Here is a 21,036-nt window from a genome sequence, read left to right as displayed (position 1 = left end):
TGTGTGTGTGTATATGCGTGAAAGAGAGAGAGAGAGAGAGAGAGAGAGAGAGAGAGAGAGAGAGAGAGAGAGAGAGAGAGAGAGAGAGGAGGAGGAGAGAGGGGGGGTGGTCTAGGGAGGGTCAGGTGTAAATGTGTTTGGCGAGAGGCTGCTGCCAAGGTTACATGATACAGCATTTATTCTTGTGGTTGTGTGGGTCCTTGAATCGAAGTCTCTGCTTTGGCCGGTACTTTTCCAGGTATGTGAGTTGTTTGCTGTTGATGGCACCCCTTCGCTTCCTAGGGGGAGAAAGGGAGAGGAAAGGAAGTAGGTCAGCTGGAGGTCAGGACAGACAAGGACCCAGCTGGCCAGTCAGCAAAACGAACCAGCATGGGTTTGATTCCCACCTTTAACTATGTGGCCTTTGAAGCACAGAGGGGAGAACTTGGGGGAGGAAAAGGGGCCCTGGGGCTGGTCCACAAGAGCTTAGGCCCTGGCTTGGAGCAGGGCTCAAAGAAGAGGTCGAGACCCCCATCTACCACTTACTACCTGGGTGACCTTGGAAGAGCTAGTCCATCACTCTGGGCACTCAGTATTTCCTCCTCTACAAAATGAGTGGGCCAGACTACGTTCTAAATCCAATGGAAGGGCAGGAAAGAGCCTCACATGTGGATGACAGTGAGAAGACTAGAAGAGAATCTGGCTGGGCTGAAAGGTGGGTGCTGGTAAGGAGAGGAAGGGGGCAGGGGGCGGAGAATAGTTTCTAGCCTCACTCAATGAGACTAGATCTGAGGCTGATTTCAGATCATGGCATCACTGAGAGCCTTTGGAATGGGCTTCTCTATTTCTATGGTAAAAGATGGTTTACAAGAGTTTTTCCCCCAACCACTTTGTGAGATAGACAATACAAAATATCATCACTCCATTTTACTGATGGAAAAAGTCTCAGAGATGAAATGACTTGTCCATAGTCATTCAGCTAGTAATACTGCTGATACTTGATCTCAGATCTTGATTTTAAAAGTTCTTTCTGCTCCCCCACACTCTCCTGCAAATATATCTACATGCCTGAATGTGTATGCTTATACTAATATAATATGAACAGGCACCTCTAGGCACTCCTGTGTCCCCCCCCCACTGATGCCATTTCACACATGCAGAGAGCCACACACTTACACTTATAGGTAACCTAACTTTCCCTCCCCTTTCTGTTCCCCCTTTCTTCACTATGGCAACAACTCCTCAGAGGCAGGACCACTAAGTCCCATCTTCACTCTGTCTCTACCTACAAGCCCCAGATTCCCAACATATCTGTCTTGGACCTGATGACAGGAATAGAGGTTTCTGTTCTGGGATTTCAAAGATCCCAAATTCCCATGATTTAGAAACAGCCTAAGTGGCATACGAAAACCTGAGTGTAAATCCTGCCTCAGATATTGTGTGACCCTGGTCAAGCTTTTTAACCTCTCAGACTCGGTTTTCTCATCTATAAATGGGCATAAGAACAGTACCTACTTCCCAGCTTTGCTGAGGATCAACTAACACATGAAAAGTGTCTTGTATGCTGCCTTCAAGTGGTATAAAAATGCTACCTATCATCATCATCATTAATTTCCCTTAACCAGGTCCTCCTTTTATTTCCACTTTCTCAGTCACTCTTCAAGAATTTCTATGGCTAAAGAATTCATTGCTCCAGGCTGTAGAAATGGATTAGGAAATATATTGATTAGGTATTGATAAGATAAGAACTTTAAGAAAGGAGTCCCTGAGGATACAGGCAAGGCAGAGATCAGAACTTGGAAGGAAGGAAACAGGAAAGATTCTGACAGTTAGTCAGAGCTTCTGGGGGGCTCTCTCTGGCAAAGAGAAGACAGACATCTCAGACCTTGCTCTTTGCTGAATGGAGGGGAGAGAGAACTCTAAAGCATCTGAAGAGGTTTTCCTGTCCTCTTTATCATGAGAATTCATCTTGGAGAAAGAAGCTGGCATATCTGCCTTGGTGGAGAATGGTTTTGTGAGAAGAAAGATCAAAGGCTTTTTGCCTGGACTCTGGGCCATCTCAGGGTTACCTTTTGATCAGCCAACCTCTGCCATATTGGACTGACTAAGTCTGTATTCAAGGGAGATATCTTTGATAATACTAATTTTAGTAAGGATTACAATTAGATTGTAGTTAGCATTTGGGGTTGTTTTTTTTAGTAAGTGCTAGGCAGTTTGAGAGTAGCTGGAAAAATAGAAGAGTTTGCCATGAGGCAAATGTAGTAGGAAGTGGGTAGATATAGTTCCCTGTTAGTGTTAAGGCTTTCCTTGTTACTAATCCTTATTTTTATATCTGTTGAATATAAATAAATAGATTTTTTAAAAATATACAGTCTCCAAGTAAGTTACATACTGGTCTAGTGAAGGGAAGTGACTCCTGGCTTTCCTTCTGAGGGGAGAGCTGAAAGCCACTTTTGTGAACATCAACAAAGTATTTTTAACCAAAGCATCTTCCTCAACATCACCAATAATAATCCACAATATTTCATTGCCTAGCGCTATAATGATAAGGAACTATACTTGGCAAGGCTGGTCCTAGAACAGAATACACAATCTGTCCCTGGACCCATCCTGGAAACCCTTCTGGCTGACACTGACCCATCACAGTCTGGGCTCCACTGGACCGACCTTTTGCTCAGGGTTGCCTCTGTCCCACAATAAAGCACTGCAGGTAGATGTTACTATTTCAAAGGCTCATCCTTATGTTATGAATCCTGGGTTTGTTTGCTTTTTTTAACTTATCAACTTCAGGAAGTAGCTCTTTAAAAATTTAACTGTTATTGGTTGAAGTCTCCTTCTGGCCTGACTGAAGAAAAGAATTTTTCTTTGCCTTTTCAACTTTCTTTAGTGTTTTTAAGGGCCAGATCAAGCTCTATTTGGTATGTGGAGCGTAATTTTTTCATATTTACTATCATAAATGTGAATGGTCTAAATTTTCTCCACCAAAAGAAAAAGCTACAGAATTGCTCAAATAACAAACTCCATCAATGGGGTAATTACTGGAAACATTTAAAGCAAAAGAATTCATTCCCTTAAATTTGAGAGGTCGGAATGAAATTTATCAGGTTATTATAAGTGCAAATATTGCAAGATCGGAGGAGATTATATTTGTTCTTTCCAATATCAGGATATTACAGAGTACCCTGCTGTAGGTGGGTTCTCTCCCAAAACATTGACTCACCAAGAAGTCATAGGTGACTAACCAGGTCCAGTCTGGTCTCCTCTGTCCCCAACAAGCCCTAGGGCAGAGCCTCAGAGTAAGTGTGAGGGCATGCCACACTCATAGACCTCCTTGTCTCATTCTCATGCTATTGAGTGTTTTGTGTGTGACAGAAGCCATCCTTCTAGGCAGACTGGGAGCCTGGACCCATGGGCTTCCCCAGTACTCAGGGCCTATAGGTACTCAAGTGTCCTTTCTACCCACTCCACAAGGCCTGTGGGAACCAATCCGCCTTCTTGAGGCATAAACAAGTCAACCTCTGGGAGAGTGCACACGGGATCCCAGGGGCTAGCCAAAACACCACAGAGATGCCCAAGTCCCACAGTATCCTCAGAATCATGGGGAGAGAGGGAGAGATCTTTTCATAAGGTGCTTTTATCACCAGGAAGAAGGGCCTTTGAGAAACACTGAGGGAATGGAGTTTGGGCATCACTTAGCCTAAGGTCTTCTCTCTCTCCTGGAAGACGCAAAGGAAAAATACCTCAGTCAAGAGGCACTCACCCCACTCCTTCCCTCTTGTCATGAGGATTTTCTCCAGCAAGCCCCAGTCCCAAGTCAGAGTATAATATTATATAGTATATATATTTTATATACTGAGATTTCTCAGAGTACTTTAGGGTTCACAAATCTCTTCAGCAAATTGAGGTTCATAAGTGACATGTCTAAAATCACACACCTAATCCAAATTCAGGTTCTTCCAGTTTTCTCTAGTATTCTCCACAGTCTATAACTGAACCATACGATATAGAGAAGGAATGAATGGTAGAGATTATCTATTCCAACCCCCTCAAAATGAAATTATTTTTAAGTCTACTTTCCACTCTTCCTCCATTCCCTTTCCTCTGGCCCCTAGCTCTATCCAGGGAATGAAAGTAAAGTTAGCCAAAACAACTAGTCAAGTCCAAAACAAAGGGTGGTGGTAGGGAAAAGGTTTCCCTTGTGTGCTTACTAAGCAGACTCCATTGGGAGTTTTTCACTCAGTTCTGGGCAACACAAGTTAGAAAAGGCAGTGATGAAATAGTATGGTCAGAGGACGAAGATGTAGGGGATGAGGAGATGAATACATACTATCCTTGGATCATCTGAAGGACTTGAGGGTAGTTAATCTGGTTAAGAGAATTCCAAAAACTATCATAATAACACCAACTTGTATTTTTCTAGGGCTTTAAAGTTTTAATACATGTTTTCTTTCTTTTTTTTCTTAATAATCCTTCTATGTACCCTTATTTTTCACTTCCAGAGAAGACTAAGCTAAGCCCCAAAGAATAGAATATATAATCACCTAATTATAATCACCTAATTAAAATCATATAATCACCTAATTAAAAAATATCAGAGCTGGGATTTGAACCCAAGTCTTCTGATACCAAGTCCAGTGATTATTCAACTATACCAAACTGCTCCTTATACTCTGGGAAGGACTGTCACAGGACAAAGAAGCAGGCTTGCCCTATAGAGTCCCAGAGGGTGGAATTAGGATCAAAATTGGGTTCAGGATGAGAGTTCAAGATACAAAAGCAGTCAAATCTCAGCTCAACAGACTGTAGGAGACACCTATCCAAGTATTTTCTGTGCAAAGAGCCCTGTGCTGAGCCTTGAAGAAAGATAGACTGGATAAGACATGGTCCTTGGCCACCTCAAGGAATTTAGTATCTGAAGAATGAGAACTTTCAAAGTAGCCTAAGCTGTCAAATAATGAAATGGGCTGCCTTATTAATGAGATGGTTTCTGTAAACATTTAACATTTGCTCCTTTCATTCCTCTTGTTAGGCCCAGAATCACCAAACTGATGAGTTAGAAGGGACGGGACTCAGAAGATATTTAACCCAAACTATACCCAGTCAGGAATCCCCTCTACTGAATCCCTGAGCAGTTACCTGGCCTCCACTTAAGGACCTTCAGTGAGGATAGCCTCACTACTTCCCCAAAGCAGACCATACCACCTATGCCATCTTTTGGGAAGTGAATCGCCAGTATTTAATGTAGTGCCTGTGCTTGAGGATTGATTGACTTTGAGATATCTATAACCATTAGGAAATCCTACACCTGCCTCCCAACTACTCCATCGCTCTCATCCTGCCCCACTCTAGAGCTTCTAGAGTTATCCTCTGGGGCCAAACAGACAATCCTCCAAATGCCTCAAGTAAGCCATCATGTCACCCTACTCAAGTCTTGTCTTCCAAAGTCTTTTCTTCTCTTCGAAAACATTCCTTCAGCTGGTTCTTTCATGTCTCCATTCCCCATACCATCCTAAACAGGAGTGAGCTCACTAGCACTGAAACTATTTTAGCAAATGAAATTTGAAGCTCCAAGATTCTATGTCTTCAATTAAGCTTTCTTTCACTCAGGTGTTTTCACAGGAAGGCTCACCTGGGCTCCCCAAAGATTCCCGGGGCAACTGTTGCTGCGTTCCTAAGCCAACCCTGGCAACCCTGTCTGTAAATACTCATATACTCTCATGCCGGCAGAGCCCTGGTTAGCTTTCAAACAAAACACAGACCCATCTACTAACTTATCCTTACAATAGGCCTGTGAGGACAAAACAGCAAGGATTATGCTCCTTATATTCCAGAGAAAGCAATTAAAGCCAAGCAAAGGAATAGCGGAATGCCTAATTGTCAGCAAAAGAAAAGTAGAGCCTTAATTACATGGGAATCTACATGATGGAATCTCTAAGACAGAAGAGACCCTAGGGGTCACTTGGTCCTATCCATTCTTGAACAAGAGTGCCTTCAAATCTCATCCCTAACAAGTAATAGATAGACAGACAGGTAGGTAGATAGAGATGGATAGATAATTGGATAGACAGACAGACAGACAGAGATAAATAAATAGGCAGATAGAAAATAGAAAGACAAACATTGAAAGAGATTGATGGCAGAGATAGGTGGATGGATGGCAGACAGATAAATGGACAGATGGATAGACAGAAAGGGGGACAGACAGTTAGATGGACAGATAGACACAGATGGATAAGAGATAGATAAGGCCAGGACAGAGGAAGAAAGAAAAATAGATATATAAACATAGAGAGACGGATGATAGAGATTGATGGCAGAGATGAATGTAAAGACAGACAGATAGGAAGATAGATACACAGATAGATGGATAAAGAGAGATATAGAGAGACAACAGAGATAGACAGGCAGGCAGATGGATGGATGGATCGATGGACAGACAGAGAGAGAAAGAGAGAGAGAGAGATCTAAAAATATCTATTCTGTCAGTGAAAGGCAACCAACCACTTCCCACTGAGAGAGAAAGATAGAAAGACAGACAGACAGACAGATCTAAAAACATCCATTCTGTCAGTGAGAGACAAACAACCACTTCCCATTTGGCTTCTGGACAGTTCTGAGTATTAAAACAGGTTTTTTGGGGGCAGCTGGGTAGCTCAGTGGATTGAGAGCCAGGCCTAGAGACGGGAGGTCCTGGGTTCAAATCCGGCCTCAGACACTTCCCAGCTGTGTGACCCTGGGCAGGTCACTTGACCCCCATTGCCTACCCTTACCACTCTTCCACCTATAAGTCAATACACAGAAGTTAAGGGTTTAAAATAAAAAAAAAAAAAAACAGGTTTTTTTTTTCCTTTATACCCATGCTAAATCTTCTTTGCAACTGCCACTCATTGCTCTTAGTTCTGGCCTTTCCCGCCTGCCAGTGCTTAAGATGTTTGAAAAGGCTGATGATCCCTTCTAAGTCTTCTCTTCTCAAGGCTAAACATCCCTAGTTCCTTTAGTAAAGCCTCAGACACCATAGTCTATATCTCTAGGGAGTCAAAGAATTGGACAGATGGAGACTGGGGAAAGGAATAAATCTCCCACTGAGACTAGTGACCAATTTTCTCTAGGCTAGAGATAATTTCTGGGACCAGGGTAAAGGATGATAATAAACACCTGTCACGGATCACTATGGAGACAGGGATGTACCTTTCCAATAATAAGAAACTAAGGCCCAGGGAAAAAAAGCCATTTGCCCAAGGTCACATAGCAAAGTCAAACACAAGAGCCAGAGTCTCAGAGTACATGTGTCCATGGCTTCTAGTCTGGCTACTTCTTCTCCCTGCCCTCCTGAAACTACATCCCAACCCCCCCACCCAAAAGTGTGACCCTTTTGTGCTACGTGATATATTGAAAATACAAGCTAGAAGTCATAGCTACATGGCCGTGACCTATCCTTCTGGTCCAAGCTAGCTGAATGACTTTTGGTAAGTCAATGACTCTTTCTAGGTCTCAGATTGTTGTTGCTGTTGCTGTTTTAGAATCAACAAAATGGGAAGCAGCAACTGTTCATAGACCAAAAAAGCCCCACTGACTTGCCAGAAATCCATGGAGGTCAAACCAAGGTAGGCAGATTGGAATCACTTGGGGAAAACATCCTTTCCCCTGACCAGGCAGTGCTTCAATCTTTTATGCTTCATTCTTAAAGTAAAAGCCTTATCCATATTCATTCCCCAAAGAGCTGTATGATTTGGGAAGTGTGGAGGGGGAAAGTGGGTTGGAAATGACCTCACTGTCCTGTGCATGTCTGCTATGATAGAAAGGGGGACCCTTCCTCCACCCTTCACTTACTGTCGAATAAACTGGATGGCATCTTCATACTTCATCCCACTCTCAATCAGAGCCAGAGCAACGAGGACAGGAGCCCTAAGAGATAGACAGGAAGTTATTACCAAAGATAATGAAGAATCCTTCAACACCCTCCCTCCCAACTTAGCCAAGCAAGCCAAAAGTTGTTATGTTGTAGTAGACCCAAACTTTGCAGTCAAGAGGCCTCGGTTGTATCCTAATACCAATTCTTACAAATAGCATGACCCTGCAACAAGTCACTTGACCACTGTGAGCCTATTTCCCATCAGCAAACAGAAATAATAATTCTTGGACTAGTTACTTCACAGAGACAATGTGAAAGAGTCCACTTTGTAAACAATAAGGGCTCTACAATTGTGCATTACTATTCAAATATACCTGGTCATGGAGATAAAGGGATAGCTACATTGAAAAGCTAAGTGTCTGGGAATAAATGTAGGTGAGCACTAATGTAGTTCCTTCCTTCAGATGAAAAATGAGGGACTCAAGTCAGATGCCCAGGTGAGTTTCCTGGCTGCAGGATTTCCAGGGGTGGGAAGGTGGTGAATTATTAAATCTCTTACCTTCTATGGGAAAAGCATGGGAATCACTTAGAAGTCTTCTGGCAAGAGCAGATTCTATAAGAATGCTTATAAGGCACCTCCTCAACTTCAGCTTAGAGATTTTACTAATATAGTTTCTTAGTAAAATTCCCCCCTCTCTATTCCTTTATCTTCCTCCCATGTTTTTTGCCCACAAGAATCCTGTTCTAATTCTTGAGGACCAACTCTAAGCCCTTCTTCTCTAGCCTTAACTTTCAAACCCCACTTATACTGATTTCTTCCTCTTCCAAGAGCCTACAATTGGGCATGTCTTTATCATTCAAAGAATCAGAGGGTTTCTAAATGAAAAAGGACTCCCCAAATGTTGAATCTCTAATTAAGAACCCTTTCTACAGAATCCTTGACAAACAAGAATCTATTCTCCACTTAAAGATCTCCAGAGAAAGAGAACCTACTGCCTTCCCAAGGCAGCTAACTCCACTTGGGGCAGGTCTGTTAAGCAATTCTTGCTTGGGAGGACCTAAAATATGCCCTTCTACAACTATTCCTGGTTCTGCTAGCTAAGGCCCAGTCAAACAAGTCTAACCCGTCTTCTACAGGACAGCCCTTCAGCTACAGGAAAGCAGCAATCCTGTGTCCCTTAAATCTCTTCCTCAGATTAAACCTCTCTGGTTCTTTCTATTAATCCTCAGATACTATGTTCCCTAGTCCTGTCTATCCTGGTTGACCTTCTCTGGTAACATTCCACTCTGTCAATGGCATTCCCTAAATGTGGCACCCAGGACTAAACACAACAGTCCAATGTCCATAACAGTCCCTATGATCAGAGTAGAGCATGTGGAATAAGGATATCCTCATTCTAGATGCAAGTCTCAATGTAGCCTAAAGTTACATTAGGAACTTATTATACAATGCCTAACATCTGACTATGAGTTCCATGAAGGCATGGGCTATGTCTTATATATATTTGGGTTCTTGACTTTCCCTCCCCAACCCCTAGTTCCCTGAGCATAGGACCCAACCCACAGACACTTAAATGTTTCCATTCATTTGCTTTTCCCCTGTTTTCTGCTAGATGAAAAGATTATCAGATCTCAGGACTCAGAGTTGGAAGGGACACCTCAGAGATCCAGATCCCTCATTTTGCAGATGAAGAAAAGATGGCCCAAAGAGACTGAATGACTTGTTACTAATAAAAGGGAGGGTCAGGATGCAAAGTGAGGTCATCTGACTAAATCCTTTGCAGTAATTATAGCACAAGACACACCAAGGTGATATCCTCAAAATGGGAGGAAGAGCGAATATGTTAGATGACAAAAATCTAACACAAAAAAAGATCTGAACCTAGCTCAGTCACTTAAATCAGGAAGGGACCTTACAAAGCACTTGCTCTAATCTTTTGATTTTAATGATGAGGAGGATACTGAAGCCTAAAGGTTAAGTAACTAGACCAATGTCACACAGGGAGTGAGCAAGAAAAATGAGATCTGAACCCATAACTCCCAAAATCCAACACGCCTTTCACCACCATGTTTATTCCTGGCTAGACCAACTGACTAAATCTAACGAAATGAAACTGCACTGGGGTGCAAATAAAAAAAATCACCTTTACAAGTACAAGATAGGGGAGATGCCCCAAAAAATAATTTTGTGAAAGAAGGTCTCACCGTCTACATAGAATTAAGATCTTCAAATGAAGGCTAGATAGGTTTAGGGAAGGGTTAGACCAGATGGTCTCTGAGGTCTCTTCCCGTTTCTAAGATTTTGTCTTTGTGATTCCAGGTTCTATTGATATCAATGTCAGTGTGACTCAACAGTGAGATGTGGCAGCCAGATAATACTAATGCAATTTCGGGCTATATCAAGAGACCAAAAGTGTAGACACTATGAAGAGTTCTCAATGACAGACAAAAGATTTTTTTTAATTGCTGGTGAAGCTGATGAAAATTTATTGATCAGGAGAAACTGAAACTGACCGGTAATGGAAATTCAAGATTCTACCATGTCACTCAATCCTGGTTTGGAAAGTCCTTCCTTGTGTCTAAATCTCAGCCCCTCTTGAAGAAGTCCCCTTCCTCCCATCTAGCCTACATCCCATCCTCCCAGTGGAACAGCAGTGGGTCTCTCTCTAGACATCCTTCTTCTAGATGTCTCCCCTCCCCTAAAATTCTTCCTTTCTGTCTTAGTAACAACTCTAAGACAGAAGGGCAAAGGCAAGGAAAATGGGGTTAAGTGACTTGCCCAGTTTCATACAGGCAGGAAGCGTCTGAGGCCAGACTTGAACCCAGGACATGCCAACTTCAGGCCTGGCATTCTATCCATTATGCCACGTTAAGTGCCCCCTGGATGCTTTCTAAATTGGTTAGCCCTTACTCTCCCTTTCTTGGGCCCCTCAGACTCACCGCCCCAGACCAGCCACGCAATGGACAGCAACACAACTGCCAGGGTCTTCAAAAAATTTGGTTTTCAGCAGGTTGAGCCAGTCTTCCACGATCTTGCCAGGAGGGGGGGCTCCATCATCAAAAGGCCAGTCCTGGGTAAGGGGGGCAGAGAAGAGGAAAAAACAATTTAGAAAGGTAAGAGTAACTGGCCCACCCAAATTTGGGAATGGGAACAATCTCTGAGGGTCCATTTCACAGCCTCCAGCTGAGCAGCTTCTCTCATACTCTCCACACTCAGAAGTAGGAGTATCTTGTCTCCTGTGGGCACTGGAGTGGAAGGGTCTACCGTCCGAGGCTAGACTAGCTAAGCATCTCAGGGTAAGAAGAGTCATCCGCTCCAAGCAGCACCCAAGCAAGAATCCCTCTTTCAGCATCTATTAGAGGGATCGTCCAGCCTCTGCCCACACATACGCAAAGAGAGGGAATTCACAAGAGATGATTAAAAAAAAAAATACAACAGACCAGAGTCAGGAGACCTGGCCATCTCTCATACTTGATAGCCATGGGCAAGTCCTTTTAACTTGGCTAAGCCTGTTTTCTCAACTGTGAACTGAGGGTAATGATATTTATACAACTGAACTCACTGGGTTATTGTGAGGAAAACCCTTGGTAAATTCTGTTTAAAAAAGACTTGAGGACTTTGGTGCATTGTAGGCTCAATATGAGTCAGGAGTGTGATGTGGGGGGCCAGAAACACTAATGGTTGGGATCCACTAACAGATATGACTTCTACTCCTCCATTGCAGAGGTGGGAGGTACAAAAGTGTGGAACATGGCAAAGCTTTCAGTCTTTTTAGATTTTGGGGGGTTGATTTTACTGATTTCTTTTCTCTTCTTCCTGGCACTCATGTGGTATAAAAAATAGACAGCTGGGCCTGGAGTCATGAAGTCATGAGTTTAAGTCTGGCCTCAGACGCTTACTAGATATCTGACCCTGCACAAGTCACTTAACCTGGGTTTGCCTCAGTTTCCTCATCTATAAATGAGATAATGCAATATAGCATCTATATAGGTAAGTTGGTTGGCACAGTGGATAGTGTACAGGACTAGAATCAGGAAAAATCATTTTCCTGAGTTCATTCAAATGTGGCTTTGGATACTTGCTGGCTATCTGACCCTGGGTAAGTCACTTAACCTGGGTTTGCCTCAGTTTCCTCATCTATAAAATGGGAATAATAATAGAACCTCTCTCATAGGATTTTTTTTTTAAACCCTTAACTTCTGTGTATTGACTTATAAGTAGAAGAGTGGCAAGGGTAGGCAATGGGGGTCAAGTGACTTGCCCAGGGTCACAAAGCTGGGAAGTGTCTGAGGCCAGATTTGAACCCAGGACCTCCCATCTCTAGGCCTGACTCTCAATCCACTGAGCTACCCAGCTGCCCCTTCTCATAGGATTTTTGAGAGAATTAGATGAGATATTTGTAAAACATTTAGCACACAGCAGGTACTTATTAATATTCATTACTTTCCTTCTTTTTTCTTTTTTCAACTCTTACCTTCCATCTTAGTATCAATACTATGAATTGGTTCCAAGAGAGAATAAGGGTAAGGGCTAGGCAATGGGAGTTAAGTGACTTGACTAGGGTCGCATAGCTAGGAAGTATCTAGGGTCAAATGTGAACCCAGGACCTCCTATCACTAGGTCTGGTTCTCAATCCAGAGTCAACTGGCTGTTCCCTCCTTCCTTTTTCTTTAAAAAAAATATTCTCTGTTTCATGGGACATTTCTCTGGGAAAGGGAAGGAAGAAGATCCTGGAAGAAATACAAGAAAGTTAGTTACTGGGAGAAATGTTATCCCTCCAAGAACATACCTGACAAGTCATCATCCATCCTCTGTTTCTGAATACCTCCAAGGAGAGGGAAATTACCATCCCTCAAAGCCACCCATTCTCCTTTTAGATAACTAATTGTTTGGAAATGTTTCCTGAAGTAACAACAAAAGCTACTAATAAAAATGTATTTCTTTATTTTTTTTTAAACCCTTAACTTCTGTGTACTGGCTCCTAGGTGGAAGAGTGGTAAGGGTGGGCAATGGGGGTCAAGTGACTTGCCCAGGGTCACACAGCTGGGAAGTGTCTGAGGCCGGATTTGAACCTAGGACCTCTCGTCTCTAGGCCTGACTTTCAATCCACTGAGCTACCCAGTGTATTTCTTTATTAAAGAGATATAGCCTCTAAGAATAAGGGGATGACACTCATTCTGTACACTGCCCTGGTCAGACTTTATTGGAGTATTACATAGTTCTAGATAGTGAATTTAAAAAAAAAAAAAAAGGAGAGTAAACAAGATGAGAAAAGGACTTGGAAGTCCATGTCATGAGGATCAGTTGAAGGAACTGGAAATGTTTAGACTGGACAAGACTTAAGGTGGACCATGACAAATGTCTTCATATATTTGAAGGGTTAGCATACAGAAAGGTTAGATTTGGACTCCTTGATGCCCAGATAGAAATCAGAGGCAAAAGGTGGAAGCTACAAAGAGGCCAACTGAGACTTGATGTCAGAAAACATTTACCAACAATTAAGAGTCACCCCAAAGAAGAATGGGCTGGCTTGAAAGACAGAGAAGTTCCTTCTCCTTGAAAGTATTCAAAAGCAGAGGACTGATGACCACTTGTCAATTATGTTCTCAGAAGGACTCTTGTTCAGAGATTAAGTTGTACTAAATGGCCACTGGAGATCCTTCCAACTCTGACATTTGGTGATTCTATGACCCTTAAAGGATTACATGAAAACCTACTGTTGTTATTGCCTCCTATTCCATTCTGGAACAGCTCTAATTGTTGTAAAGCTCTACCTAATATAAAAGATAAGTAATAATAACAGCATTTATATAGTGTTTTTTAAAGTTTAAGAAGTATTATACAATTATTATCTAATTTTTAACCTCACGACAACCCTGGAGGGTAGATGCCATCATTATCCTCATTTTACATATAAGGAAATTGAGGTCCCAAGAGGTTAAAATGGTATACCTTCAGTCACAGAGCTAGAAAGAATCTAGGGCTGAATCTGAACTTGGGTTCTCCTGCTTCCAATTCAACCATTCTCTCCAATGTACTACCTATCTGGCTCGGTTCTACTAGGGATAGAAGAATCATGAAGATCATCTTGCCCAAATCCATCATTCTATAGATAAGAAATTTATGGGTAAGGCGAGGGAAGGAAGAGGGGGAAAGTGAGGGATCACAGATGATTGGGTATGTCAATCTGCCCCAAGGTCACCCAGAGCACAGTCTAGGTTCCAAGTCAAAATTCGAACATTGATCCCTTGGATGCTAAATCCAGTGTTCTTTCTGTTCTTTCCAGGTGCATAAAGCCAGCCTCATTGTAATTTTCCCCCCATTCCTTCTCTGTCCTCTGGGGCCAATCAGAATCAGTGAAATCCCTCTATCCCCAGGAGGGCCCTTTAAATACTTGCCACTCCCAAGAATAACAATTCACATTTTTAAAGAGCAAGAAATTCACAGAGGACTTCCCTCATGACAATCCTATGACATGATGTAGTATAAGTATTATTAACCCTACTTTTTAGCTCAAGAAACAAAGGCTAAGAGAGGCATACATAAATAATAAGTGAGTGTTAGAGCCCTGCCTATAACTGGTAGATCCTCTGATTTCCAGGCATGCACCCCGCTATCATGTGCCCAAATCTCCTCTTCTTCAGGTAAATACCTGGAAATCTTTTAAAGGATTCCTATCTTGGGTGTTTTCTTCAATCAATCAACAAGGAGGACAACCAAAAAAAAGCCACTGTACTAAGCATTGAGGACAGAAAAAAAAAAAAAAAAAAAAAAAAAAAGCAAAAGACAGCCCTTGCCCTCAAGGAGCTAACAATCTAATGGGGGAGACAACAAGCAAACAAATATATGTAAAGCAAACTACATACAGCATAAACAGGAAATAATTAACAGAGAGGAGACACTAGAATTAAGAAAGATTAGGGAAGGCTTCCTGTAGAAGGTAGGATTTTAGTTGAGACCCATGAAGTCTTCCTGAAGTCTAATCCATATCCATCTTGCAGCAAAATGTCTAAACACGCCTGCCTTACCCACTGGTCAGAATCAAGATGACTTGGGAACAGTCAAGTTTACTACTGTATCTTCTGTCTGCCTTCTCCATTCCATTAAATCATCCAAGCTCATCTCTTGACCAGCAGCATCAGGAGGACTGGGTTCTACTCCTAATGATGTCACAGACTAACATAGGTATGTCTCTTTCCTTCTCTGTGCCTCAGTTTCTCACAGGTAGGAGTGGATTAGACAAATTCCCTAAAGGCTCACAGCTGTGACATTTTAGGAATTCATGAGTATGATTCTAACCTCTCTGGGACTCAAAAGCAGAAGAGAGATGATCTCAGTTTATCTTTAAAGTGATGATGATAGTCAGCATATCTTTACTGGGTATGTTTTCTGTATATCTGATCAGGGAGGAGGAAAATACAAGAAAGGAGAACCAGCTCCCACAATATTGATTAAATGCTGGCTTTCTGCCCAGGGCAGTACTAGTTGGTGTGATTATGGAGGCTGGAGGGGTGGGCAGCTCATAAGAATGGAGTTCCAACAAGACAAGGTCTCCATTCTGAGGAATACAAAGTCACTTTACATAGACAGCTTGCAATAAGACATGATAATGCCTAATAATGTCTGATACTGTATCCTAGAGAGACTGAAGTAGAATGTTAGTAAAGTTCTTGAGGGAATAGCTATTTCTGAGCATGTTTCAGAGGATAAGAAAGGAAAGCTTCCTGGAAGAAGTGGCATTTGAGGTAGGCTTAAAAAGACGGACAGAGCTGAGATCTGAGTTTGACAAAAATTCAATTATGCCTAATAAATACATAAGAGCAGTAAGGCTCAGTGAGGGAAGAGAAACTAAGTTTAGATTAAACATTAAATATGGCATCTATAGAGCAGAGTTAAAAACAAAAAAAAAACAGCCAAGATGTCTCAAAAAACTGGAATAATTCAACCTAACAAACAAGGAATCCTCAATTAAAAATAAATAAATAGGCATCCTTTTCCTTATAGAGGTCCTTAGACCAGTCGAACCCTATTACTAGTCTTCAGTTAACTCAATTCAGTTAAAAAATATGTATTACACGATAATATATGTACAACCTATATTATGTTACCTGCCTTCTTGGAGAAAAGAGAGGGGTAGGAGGTATAGGGGAAAAATCCTCATAGAATGACATTCAAGATGTAATTGTACAAGGTTACAAAGCCTATTGAAGAGATGCTAACAGAAACCCCCCCCCCCCCCGCCAAAAAAAATATGATTCCACTACTAGGGCTGTATCCCAAAGAGATTTTTAAAAATAAAAATAAAAATGAAGGAAAAAGATTTATATATACATGTATATGACCTACAGCAGCTCTTTTTGTGATGGCAAAGAATTGAAAAGTAAGGGAATGCCCATCAATGGGGAAATGGCTGAACAAAGTGTATGAGTATAATGGAATACCATTGTACTATAAGAAATGATGAGCAAGGGGCAGCTGGGTAGCTCAGTGGATTGGGAGCCAGGTTTAGAAATGAGAGGTCCTACGTTCAAATCTGGCCTCAAACACTTCCTAGCTGTATGAGACCCTGGGCAAGTCACTTGACCCCCATTGCCTAGCCCTTGCTGTTCTTTTGCCTTGGAACCAATATACAATATTGATTCTAAGGCAAAAGGTAAGGAAGAGAGAGGGAGGAAAGGAGGAAGGAAGGAAAGGAGGGCAGGATGGCTTCAAAAAAAACCTGGGAAGATTTGCATGAATTGATACAAAGTGAAGTGAGCAGAACCAGAACCCTGGACACAGTTAACAGCAATACTGTGCAATAATCAACTGTGAATAATTTAGCTATTCTTAGCAATACAATACAAAACTCCTAGAGAATTCTGAAGGACCTATGATGAAAAATGCTATCCACCTTCAGATAAAGAACTGATGGAATCTGAATACCAATCAAAGAACACTAGATTTTTTTACTTTCTTTATTTTTCTTGGATTTTTTTGGTCTGTGCTTTCTCTCACAACATGACTAATATAGAAATATGTTTCACATGACTGCACACATATAATCTTTATCAAATTGCCTTCGCAATGAGGGGGAAGAAGAGAAAGGGTAGGAGAGGCTTTGGAACTCAAATAGGTTGTTTTTTTTTTTAAGTAAAATTTTAAAATTGTTTTTACATGTAATTGGGGGAAATTATTTTTAATTTTAAAAAAGAAATGTCATTAAACAAATAAATATTATGAGCATAACCTTGTATTAGATTCTAGGGTTATAAAGAAAAAGATGGCAGACCTTGCCGTCAAAGAGCTTACAGTGTAATAGGGAAATAAAACTTATATAACAAAAAAAAAATTCTGGTAAAAGAGATAATGTGATAAGGAAAAAGGAGAAGTCCAGGCAAACCAATGAATGAACAAGAAGAGGTCACTGCTTTCCCCTGGACCAAATAGGGCAGGGCTGTCCTGGAAAGCTTCTAAGAGGAAGTTATATCTGAGTCATATACTCTCTGATCTGGAAAGGGCCTCAAAGTACACTTTATCGAATATGTACCTGACCCAAAAAAAAAATCCCCTCTTTATACCCCCCCTAAAGAAGCAGTCGTCTAGTCTGCTGATGAGAAAGGGGAAACTCTGGTACCATGGGAACTTCTGGTGACAAAGAACCCATAATCTTCCAAGGCAACTCATTCCATCTGGGTTCACTCTCATGGCTAGGAAGATTTCTCCTGATATGGAACCTTCCACTTTACAACGTCCACCCATTAATATTACAGGGTCATGAAGAACATGTCTAACCCCTCTTCCATACACATCACTATCTTCCACAAAAGGGTCCTTCATAAAAATGATGACAACCATCAGGTCTCTTTGAAGTCTTTTGTCCTTTAGGCTCAACTAAACCTCAACTCATTAGGTCAATCTTCACATCCCCATGAGCTCCAAAACCTTCATACTACCCTCACCAGCACCCTCTTGGTGATCTCCAGATACATCAATGTCCTTCCTGAAATGTAATCTTCAGAACTCCACAAAGTTTTCCCAGATGTGCCTGGCCAAGGCAGAATATAATGAGAACATCATCTCCCTTCTGTTCTGGACATTCTACCTCTGCAAAGTAGCCTAAGATCCCAGTGTTCTGCAGCAACTATAGATGATACTGATCTCCTATCAGAATCCATCAGATCTTTTTCAGAATAACTGTATACGTAGCCACGTATGAACCTCCAACCTGCAATCGTGATGCTGACTTTTTGTTTTTAATCCAAGGGGTAAAACTGCATTTATCCCTATCCACTTTCATCTTATTCAATGTGATCCAGTGTTTCAGTATGTTGAGATTTCTTTGGGGAGAGTAGGAGAGACCCCTCCTAACTTAGTATCATCTGTAGATCCACAAAACTGGCAGGCTTGATCCAAGTCAGTGTCCCTGGCCACCATGACACTTGGTGATTGGCTGAGAATTGGGAGCATGGGATTGCAGAACTGACCAAGGACTCAGTGAGCCTCAGGTAAGTGAATCTCACAGTATTAAGCTTGGTAGGTGTTCTCTTCCTCCCATGGAAGATATCCCTTTGTTTAATGGCTTTGTGGAAAGAAGGTGCTCTGGGAGAGAGGAAACCAAGGCCTGACCACTGAGTAGTTTCTTCTTTTGGATCCACATCTAATGAGCTTCTCTTCAGGTGGGAATTCTGAATCTATATATTCTCCTTCCCCTTATGAATAAGCCCTAGAAAATATACTCCCATTCTGAAGTATTAAAAACAGGGGGAGGAAGAGAGACAGAAGAAAAGTAGGCATGGTAACTGGGCACCAAAACACGGCAGCTGTGCAAAGACAAAACAAACAATAAATCACTGCCACCAATAAATTAACATTACACTGGTAACATGGGACATTTTAAAATGTAATTTTAAAATTCAACACAATTTGAGAAGGAAAAGAAGATAAATGACAATAATAAAATAAGGAACAGCTAGGAGACACAATGGATAGAGCACCAGGCATGGAGTTTAAAGGACCAAATCTGGCCTCAGACACTTCCTAGCTGTGTGACCCTGGGCTAGTCATTTAACCCCAATTGCCTAGCCCTTACCATTCTTCTGCCTTGGAACTAATACTTAGTATTGATTCTAAGACAAGCGTTTAAAAAAAGAAAAGAAAAAAAAAAGACCACATATCCAAGTTGTTGCAGAGCCAGGAATGAACCTGAGTCTCCTAACTCCTGACTTCCCTTCCTGGTCTTTTCAATATTACAAGTTGCTGGGGGCAGCTGGATGGCTCAATGGATGGAGAGCCAGGACTAGAGACAGGAGGTCCTGGGTTCAAATCTGACCTCAGACACTTCCTAGCTGTGTGACCCTGGGCAAGTCACTTAGCCCCCATTGCCTAGCCCTGTAACAAATAAAAAAAGTAATATAGAAGGATATATATAAAAGATATTAGGGTTTAAAAAAAATTTTTTAATATTACAAGTTGCTAAATACAATGGCCCTTGCTCTCAGGAAGCTCAGTCTAGTTAGGGAGACATGGACTGGGTCAGTCAGCCAATAAACAAATAAAGTATTAAGTACCTACTGGTGAAGGGAGGGAATGCAATGGATAGACTACTAAGTCTGGAGTCAAAGAAGACTTAGGAGTTCAAATCTAGCCTCAAACACTAGCTATGTGATCCTGGGCAAGTTACTTAACCCTATTTGCCTCAGTTTCCTCATCTGTCAAATGAGCTGGAGGAAGAAATGGCAAACCACTCCATCATCTCTGCTAAGAAAACTCCAAATGGGGTCAAAAAGAGTCAGACATGGCTTAAAACAATTAAATATCAACACAGTGCCTACTCAGTATAAGGCACTGTACTAAGCATGGGGTTACAAAATTAATAATAATAACCACCACCACCACAAAAGCTAACATTTATATAGCACTTACTATGTACCAGGCACTATGCTAAGCACTTTCTAATTACTAACTTATGTGATCCTCATAACAACCCTGGGAGTTGGATGCTCTGTTATTATGTCTATTACAGATCAGGAAAATGAGGCAAGCAGATAAAGTGACTTGCCCAAGGTCATACAACTAGTAAGAATATGAGGATGGATTTAAACTCAAGACTTCCTGACTCCAGACCCAAAGTTCTATCTACTGTGCCATCTAGCTGCCCCTAACAATAAATAATAACAGCAGCTAACATTTGTTAAGCATCTACTATGTGAATTAGGGGCAAGAAAAGAGGCAAATGGCATGTCCTGCCCTCAAGGAGCTCAAAATCTAATAGGAGGAGACAACAAGCAAACACATACAAATAAGCTAGAAACCAAATGAATAGGAAATAAGAGAGGGAAGGCACTAGAATTGACAGGGCTTGGGGAAAGGCTTCTTATAGAAGACAGGATTTTTAGCTGGGATTTTAAGGAAACCAGTAGGGGGAGGTAAGGAGGGTGAGCATTCCAGACAAGGGAGGCAGGGAAAATGCCCAGAGCAGAGAGACAGAGTACACAGGAATCGGTCCAGCTGGGTCCCTCCTCCTGCCGCTGAGGGGCCTTTGGGCCAGATGCCCCTGCTTTCCCTGGGAGGGATACAGTCACTCTCTCTTATCAGGGACAAGAATGGCCCAGAAACATGAAATGCCTTCCTGTTCTTGTTGATGAAGCTTCAGCACACTTGATTGAGACTCCAGGGAGCTGAGTTCTAAGTAACTCCCCATCCTCCTCCTCCCTGGAGTAGGGAAAGCCAAGGAAAACAGCTCCCGACTTGCCCAGAGACAGCCCAGGACCAATTTCAATCAAATCTAATTCAGTTGATGGAGGGCTGCCCCACCCCACAAAAACAAAGTTCTGGCTAACTCTGATCCACCTGTTCAAGGCTACACTCTGTCCAACCCCTTCTAGGAAGCCTTCCTGGACCAGTTACTCTCACTCATCCTTTCAATAAATGCCTCCAACCCTCACACCCTAATCCATGCAACAAAAATAACAACATGCATCCAGCCCATGACACTCATTTGCCCAAATGTGCTCGCAGCACCTCTATCTGGTCAGCAGGGCGGGGGAACAGAGTCCCTATTTTACAGAGAGGAAGCTAAGGTTCCACATCCTAACTAGAACCCAGATCTCTCTCTCTCTCTCTGTCTCTCTGTCTCTCTGTCTCTCTCTCTCTCTCTCTCTGTCTCTCTCTCTCTCTCTCTCTCTCTCTCTCTCTCTCTCTCTCTCTCTGTCTCTCTCTCTCT

General features: G+C 42.0%; 1 protein-coding gene across 4 annotated transcripts in view; it reads right to left on the bottom strand.

Moving 5' to 3' along the window:
- Positions 1-76: 76 nt before the first annotated feature.
- Positions 77-21,036, bottom strand: part of PTP4A3 (protein tyrosine phosphatase 4A3) — a 31,119-nt gene continuing 10,159 nt past the window's right edge. For 2 of the 4 annotated variants that reach the window (XM_044669332.1, XM_044669326.1), the window contains 3 exons: positions 10,772-10,902; positions 7,810-7,884; positions 77-278 (listed from right to left, as the gene is read on the bottom strand). In XM_044669332.1, the coding sequence (XP_044525267.1) occupies positions 161-278; positions 7,810-7,884; positions 10,772-10,902 (324 nt within the window). In that variant the 3' untranslated portion in view covers positions 77-160. The remainder of the gene's footprint in view (positions 279-7,809; positions 7,885-10,771; positions 10,903-21,036) is intronic. The other 2 variants (XM_044669315.1, XM_044669318.1) reach the window with 2 other exon arrangements.

The sequence above is a fragment of the Gracilinanus agilis genome, chromosome 1, assembly GCF_016433145.1.
Source record: "Gracilinanus agilis isolate LMUSP501 chromosome 1, AgileGrace, whole genome shotgun sequence".
Taxonomy (NCBI): domain Eukaryota; kingdom Metazoa; phylum Chordata; class Mammalia; order Didelphimorphia; family Didelphidae; genus Gracilinanus; species Gracilinanus agilis.
The sequence above is the reverse complement of the archived record's forward strand: the minus strand, read 5'-3'. Positions and strand labels throughout refer to the sequence as shown.